At 35.3% G+C, this 8136-nt stretch overlaps 1 protein-coding gene across 1 annotated transcript in view; it reads left to right on the forward strand.

Moving 5' to 3' along the window:
• The window catches only part of LOC107685572 (39S ribosomal protein L13, mitochondrial-like), an 18747-nt gene extending 12582 nt beyond the window's left edge, over positions 1-6165 (forward strand). The window contains exon 7 of the mRNA XM_016482207.1: positions 6054-6165. Coding sequence (XP_016337693.1) covers positions 6054-6078 — 25 coding nt within the window. The 3' untranslated portion in view covers positions 6079-6165. The remainder of the gene's footprint in view (positions 1-6053) is intronic.
• Positions 6166-8136: the final 1971 nt, after the last annotated feature.

Genomic DNA, 8136 nt, shown 5'->3' on the forward strand with positions numbered 1-8136 from the left:
ATATATATTAATATATATATATATATATATATATATATACACACTGTCAAAACAAAGTCTTAAAAAATCTCTAGATCAAGTACCCTCTGTGTTACACGTACTCATGTCAAAAATACTTGTTTTAGAGGTCAAGTGCTGTGTATGACATACATGCCTCCTGGGAGATACTTTTTCTGCCTTGTTTGGCAGCACACATGAGATCCTCCAAGACATTTCATATCACTTGAGATTGTTGCCACTGCTGTACTGCTGTTAAACGCCTCATAAACCCTTTACATTTGTGCAGCTTGTCCCGCAACTATAGTCAATAATGTTTCCCATCCTGAGTATTTCATTGGCACAGCACATCTCCCCCTGGCCTATATTACTATAGTATGTTTTTTTTGACTCTCAAAGCCGTGATTCCCATTCACTTCCATTATATGACTGACAGACTGCAACGGTTTGAGTTAAAAATCTTCGTTTGTGTTCTACTGAAGAAACAAAGTCACCTACATCTTGGATGCCCTGGGGGTAAGCAGATAAACATCACATTTTCATTTTTGGGTGAACTATCCCTTTAATAGACAAAAGTTGTGGCATAGAGCACTTTTTTTCCTTTCCAAAAAAAAAACTATTCTCAGCATCCCAACATTTTTAATGCAGGGTTTGTATTTGTTTTCCAAATTATAACATACGACCGATAAGGGCATTGCTCTTCCTGTGACCTTTAATGAACCTTTCACTCTACAGGTGACTGATGAATTCATTAATTGAAATCATACAAGTGTGGTCAGATGAATCTCAAGGTATGAAATTAAATGGCTTTATAGGTGCTGTAGAAGATATTGAGATTTGGAAAGTGCAATATTACTGTGGGAGGTATAAAAAGATGATACGAGTCAGAAGGTGTGGTGTGGCCTGGGGCTGCTGTGAGGAGCTTTCAACTGGCTCAAGGAGATTTACCCTCTCATATTCTGTAGATTTGATATTACTTTAGTGTTAAATCACTGAACGCTGAAAGGCAAATGACACTCTTCCTCAGTTGGATTTAAAGGTAACCAGTGTTACAGCAGTTCAAAGGCAGTTTGTTGTGCCAAAAGATGTACATAGGAAATTTATATGTAGTTTTACTCACTAAGGAAAGGCAGAGAGTGCTATTACTCTTCAAAGTGGCTTGTTTTTTTCACCTGGCAACGGATGAGTGACGACAAAATGTTCAACTATATTCCCTTCTTGTTAGATACAGTCATTTGGTTCATTAATGCACATTATTTGATAGTTAGCAGCTGTGTCTTTCTTTGGCATGAATGAAGACCTCTAACCACCAAAGCAGCTCTTTTGCCTTGGTTTGAGCAATAGCCAACTGCAAAATTCTTTTAAGAACACTATGGTACATGTGGGCAGTGGAGAACTTGAATCCTCATTTCTTCAGTCTGTTAAAGGGGTCATATGATGCTTTTTTTAAAGATCATTATTTTGTGTATTTGGTGTAACAGAATATGTTGACATGCTTTAATGTTCAAAAAACACATTCCCTTTAAATATGTACATTACCTTGTCTTCAGTGTACAGTACTTCATGTAATTTCCAGTAATATAATCATAAACTACTGATTTAATTTTGGTTCTGATTCATCTTAAGAATCTTGGTTTCTTAGTAGTTCTGTTAACGAATCTTACTAGTACTTTTCAGGAATAAATATTTGAAGAAAAATAAAGGAATCAAAGTCCATTGACTGTTTTAATAATTAGCTTAAATCAACTTGTTAAAAATGGTGTTTACACATATATTTAGTGACTATTCTGAGTCTTTTTAAATTTGGCATAATGCAGTAGGCCTATATATACTAAACATTAGTAATATACAGTAGTATATATTTATATATAATTTACACATTCTCACAATTAGATGAAAGTTGTGTTGTGGTTGATTCACTAAAAAGAACCAGCTCATAAGAATCAGTTGTTCAGGAATCCGAATACCTTTGATGTTTTTGATTCACTTGAAATGATTGACTCACAAGAATCAATTGTTCAGGATTCTAAATACAGTAGTTGATTTGGGTGCTTTTGATTCACTCATAAGAATCAATTATTCAAAAGTCAGACTACACTAGTTGCTTTATCTGATTTTGTCATTGATAATCACCGTTGTGCTGTAAATTCAGTAACAGTGTTCCAGTGCCATTGAATATATATTGCTAGAAACTCTTTCATAGTAATTTTGGTCATTATGTTCCCAACCCTTATTACATATATGCAAATTAACGCGATTACTTGCATGATTGTGTAAGTCATTCACAAATCTTCAGGTTATCAATTTACCAAAACCAAGGCTTTATGTCAGTGTTGGAGTTCATGTCATTTTTTTTTTTTTGATCATGCATAATGTCATGTGACGGACTGGTTTTCTCTAACTTGAGGTTGTGCCTCTAAAAGGGTCAGGCGTTGTTTCGATATCATTTATCCCACATTGTGTTTTCTAGTTGATCCAGTCCAGGCAACTGGTATTTGAGATCAAAAGTATGTGTGGTTGTTCTTTGTGTGTTGGTTAGGTTGGGGTCGCTGTGTGATGCCCAGAGTTCATACTCCTCTCAAATAAACACTGAGGCAACCAACTGTGTGTCTATTTCTACCTATATGGCTGGTTTTGTTTGTTGTCGCCATTGTATTATTTCACACAAGCCAATTCCTCCTGAGGCGCCACATGGAGCGTGTAATTAAAATATATCGGCGGGAAGGAGATGACAATGTGATAATGAGACAGGCAGATCTCCTGTAATTAAATTGGAGTAAAGCAACGTGATGTTTGTTTGGTAACATTTGATTGGCTGATCAAAACATATTTTTCCTCAACAGTCTGACCACAGCTGTAGTAAATATGAAATTCAAAAGATTGTAAATTTGACTTGCTTCAGCATTTATAGGGCATTAACTGGCCTGCAGTTTGACGTGTCCCTAGGCTCAAAGATTTTGAGAGGCATTGCTTTATTTAATGTGGCTGAACCACAGCTCTTCCCTTCTGTGCCAAGAGATCTGAGTTTAACCTTATTTCACCTCTCAAGCGTCTCTCTCGCTCTCTCTCTCTCTGCATACACTGTCTTTTATGATTATAGAGCAATATGCAAATCTTTATAAATGAAACCATGTCATTTACATATGTCAGAATTAAATGCACAGCTGACGATGATTCAGGCATTTGATTTAAGTGTCATGTTGCGGTTTTTATTTTAAGCGCTTGTAAATGCCCGTTTACACCAAGAACAACAGCTATAGAAAGTTTGTTTTAAAATATAAAAAACAAAGTATACTTTGGCCTTGAGGTTTTTTTAAAAGTTGAACCTTCTACTCGACACATGCATCTTAAAACATGGTGCTGATGTGCAAGACATGGCATAATTTAACAATTTAAAAGCAGTGTTGATTAGTGTGTGCAACAGTGGCTCTTCATTTACACAAAATTAAAGTCTAAACTGATATTACCGCTTGATTTTTTTTTGCAGCCAGTATTTCCTTCTGGAAATGTAAATCCGCTTGGTTTCATTCTCTGGTAATAGAGTTGCTCTAATGAGAAACTTGACTCCCAGCATGCAATTGGCTTTTTTTTGGTCTATAGAGTTCAGTCAACAGTGAGATGCCGTCTGAAAATAATGAAAGCTTCCATTATTGTTGCACTCCTGGAAATGATTTAACTGCTGAATTAGTAGGTGGAATGGTAATGGCTAGTTTACATTAATTGCAAGGACTTTCAATCTAACACGTTACAATAAGTTCAGCATGAAACTTAGTTTCTAATTGATTATTGATCATCTCAGCTGATCTGTTCAAGGTTGTGAATTTGTATGTATGTGTGCAACACGTCATCTACCATAATCGTCAAAAAAACCCGATTGGCATCTGTAGGAGAAATACAACACATTCTTACAGACACAGAATGCCTGCAGTCATCTGAAATACCAGTAGCTGACATTTAGAATGTATTCATTAACTCAAACAGGTCCTTGTTTGAATCCCAATCTCTGGATTTGCTGAATTGCCCGTTGTTTTACCACAGTACAGCACAAATATGCTGTTTTGTATGTATGCCAGTGCCTCGACAGCACAAACGTGAGTCTGAGATTTCTCAGATCTTTACGTTTCTCAGACAGTGTTTGCCATGTATTATTTAAATACCCAGAAAAGCAATCCTCTCAGGTCTGTCTCTAAATGATGGAAATGTTTCAAGATTCTGAGATGTTAGATCAGTCTTGCCTTATTTTCGTAGGTTAAATTTTAATTACATTTGTAGGACTTCATGTGATTCATGTAACTCTGAACTGATAGTGTCTTGAAAAGATGCTTTTATTTACTCATCTTGGCTAATGTTTTAAATTTTGCAATGAATTTTAATGTAGTGTTTAATTTTTAAATACAATTATCAGTAAAAATGTCTTATAGTCACTTATGTATGTGAATGTAGGACATGAAAGTGGCAAATAATCATGTTAACACAAACTTTTAACATCATGTTAAAACTGAAGGCTGGCAGGCTAGTAGTTAAGAGTGTGAAAGTACCAGACGGAACCTATTTATAAAATATCTTAAGTTATATATAGCCTAAATTCACAGACATATTCCTTAACTGCGAAATGCCCTTCAGTGTTGGACATGGTAATATCAGCAGTGATCAGATGCCATCCTGAGGCAGTGCTTATGATGGTGACAAGGTGACATTGTTGTCATGGTGATGGATGTGTCTCTGAGTGAGACCCTTAATGTGGGTCAGTGTCATTACTCTGTGGGCCCCTGGGCCCCTGACCCCTCTGTCCCTCTTTGGGTCCGTCTCTGGCTGGACAGTGACGGTGTTGAATTTTTAACCTTGAGATGAAATTTCCTGAGTAGCAGATGGCATACCTACATGTGACATCATGGATACGCTACTGTTCAAAGGTTTGGGGTCAGTAAGATTTTTTCAGTGTTTTTGCAAGTTTCTTTTACTCACCTAAACTACATTTATTTGACCACAAATACAGTGAAATTTGTAATATTGTGAAATTTTACAAATCCAAAGTTCTGGCATGAAACTCTAGATGGCGCAGTCTGATAGGTCTAACTCAATCTGACATAATGACATTATCACATGGCACAGCTGATTGGTTCTTTTTGTATGAGCAGCCAATGAGCTTGCTGCTCAACATTCAAATGCTTGGCTAGTGCTTGCTGTAGCAGTTGCAGCACGCTTCAGAAACCCTTCACCTTCCCCAGATCCACCTGTATAGATCTGCTATAGACCCAATGGATTAATGTATGCTATAGGGGGGTTATTTCCGAGAGTTGTCATGACTGAAATTAAAATAACTGTTTTCTATGTTAATACATTTTAAAATGTAATTAATTCCTTTAATGTAAAAGCTGAATATTCAGGAGTCATTACTCCATTCTTCAGTGTCACGTGATCCTTCAGAAATCATTCTTATATGTTGATTTGGTGCTGAAGAAACATTTCTTATTATTTTCAGTGTTCAAAACAGTTGTGCTGCTTAAAACTTCAATTTAACATGTCCTTGGTGAATAAATGTATTAATTTCCTAAAGAAAAAAATACTGACTGCTTTTTACAGTTTCTATCTATAACACTGAAGTTTTAATTAATTGTCATATAAATGAGAGGAAGCACTATGGGATGTCACGTCAAATTATGCATTGTCTCTCTGCTGACATTCTTAAATTGCTCTTACATGAAGCAAGCACAATATTTTGATCTTTTATGCATACAATAAGGGTATAGTAAGCTAAGCGGGGAAACTTTTTAATTAAAATTTCATACAACAAATCACTATATTCAGTGATTAATTTTTTTTTGCTTCCAGGTTCAAAGTTAGGGGTGCACCTGCACAACTAACAGCTTTACAAAATTGCCTGCCCTCAGTTAACTGTGATAATGTATTTGTTGACTACAATTTGTTCAAATCAGTCTGGAAGGTTTAAGTTCCTGTTCCGTTTCATTGGTCATTAGCAACCATTTCAGTCTTAAGAAGGCACAATAGTGTGCTTGAATACTGACTTCACTTTTCTGTCTATTGTATGTTCACAGGCCAGAAGACTACAGAATGAAATGACCATCATAAAGCAGTTTCCCAGATCTTGCATTTTAGTTTGTGACTTGGAAATGTTTGTCTTTTTAAAAATATATTGTTAATGTAAAATAAATTGTCTCAAAATTATAAAAATAAACAGTCAATTTGACAACTTTTGGTTATGTTTGATATTTAAGCATAAACATATACCTAATAGAGATCATTTCTGGATAATGTGTATTTATCTAAACCTCAGCCAAGGTAGCGAGGTAGTCGGACAGCGTTTAGTTGTGACTGTGTAGTAATAGAGCTCAGATTCATTGGCCTTTGCTTGTCCTGCAAATGGCTTTAGCAGCCTCTCTGAAGCCTGATCCAGCTCTAATTCAACTGCTGCTTCGGTCTTAATTAACTTCATATGGCTCTATAAGCCCTTTCTGATGCTACTTTGGCCTTTTGAAGTCTGCTTAACTCATTGTGTCGGGATGGAAATGAAACGCCCTTGTTAGTCATTGCTGCCTTTTGCGATGTTGGCACCGTCACGTTTCGTTTTTTATGTAAAGGTAAAATTGAGTTTGCTTGTAAAATGTGATTTTATGAAGAAGGAACTTCAGAGCATGTTCCATTATTTGAGCTCATTAACCAAACATGGTTATTAAAAAAAGAGAACCTGTTGTTTTAAATGTGAAATTAAATTTTTAAATCCATTTTGGGTGACCAGTTAGCACACAGAACAGAAAAGCACAAAGGCCAGACGAGACATCATCTCGAGTCATTGTTGCAGTACGGTTTTATTGGTTACAAAAACAAATAATAAAGTAAAAATAAATTACTTTGTAGATTCAAAGGTCTGGTGATGAGTATTTCCACGGGCACCCGCTTTCGTTCTGAAAGGACGGTAGACCACAGGCCTAACTCTAACTATTCAGGTCTCTTTCACAGTGAGCAGACCCATTGGAAACGACCACAGAGACACGGAAGGATGCCATGCTGAGCTCTTCTTTTATACAACACTTTGAGAGCTTTCACTGTATCCCCTGCATGACACTTCATCTTACAAGACCATATGTAAAGGACGTTCACATAAATGTGTGATAATACGATTATGATCCCAACAGAATGTGTGGTGTTACACAGGGTGTTACTGTGAAGTAATGTACCAGTGAAAAATTAGGCGATTAGGTTTGGTTCATTAATTAATTTTTAAGTGTGATTAAGAATTCAGCTTCTCATAAATAACTGCTAGTGATAAGAACATCAAAAGCATCAACGGAGGTATTTTTTTTTCTCTAAACAAAATAACTTAATAGCCAGTTCCAGATAACTGCAAAACGCTGTAAACATCTGTGAAATTTGTAACATAGTAGATCACCAATTTGCACTTAAAAAACCCACAAACTGTACACACACCCCCATTATCATTTACAAAAGATATGGAATACACAATTCAAAACCACTGCGCTGCAAAAAGCATTTTGTTAATCAGCATTTTTGGTGTTTACCAGTAATAATATTTTTCTTAAATTATTTGTGGAACAAAATATTGGGACTTATTTTCAGAGAATAGATCTTTTCTTTTTATTAAGTTTATTTTTCTTATAATTGGCAGATTTTTAATCATAAATCTAGATTCAATTAAGTGAGGTTAATAAAATGTGATTGACTAAATAAATGCAATGTATATTATTATTATATATCTTGGGAAAATGTGATATATATGTGACCCTGGAGCACAAAACCAATCATAAGTAGCACGGGTATATTTGTAGCAATAGCCAACAATACATTGTATGGGTCAAAATTATATTTCTTTTATGCCAAAAATCATTAGGATATCAAGTAAAGATCATGTTCCATGAAGATATTTTGTAAATTTCCTACCGTACATATATATTTTTGATTTGTAATATGCATTGTTAAGGACTTAATTTGGACAACTTTAAAGGCGATTTTCTCAATAGCTTGATTTTTTATTTTGCACCCTCAGATTCCAGATTTTCAGATAGTTGTATCTTGTCATATCCTAACAAACCATACATCAATGGAAAGCTTCTTTTTTTCAGCTTTCAGATGATGTATAAATCTCAATTTCATATATATATA

Source organism: Sinocyclocheilus anshuiensis, unplaced genomic scaffold, assembly GCF_001515605.1.
Source record: "Sinocyclocheilus anshuiensis isolate Anshui unplaced genomic scaffold, SAMN03320099.WGS_v1.1 scaffold185, whole genome shotgun sequence".
NCBI classification, from domain to species: domain Eukaryota; kingdom Metazoa; phylum Chordata; class Actinopteri; order Cypriniformes; family Cyprinidae; genus Sinocyclocheilus; species Sinocyclocheilus anshuiensis.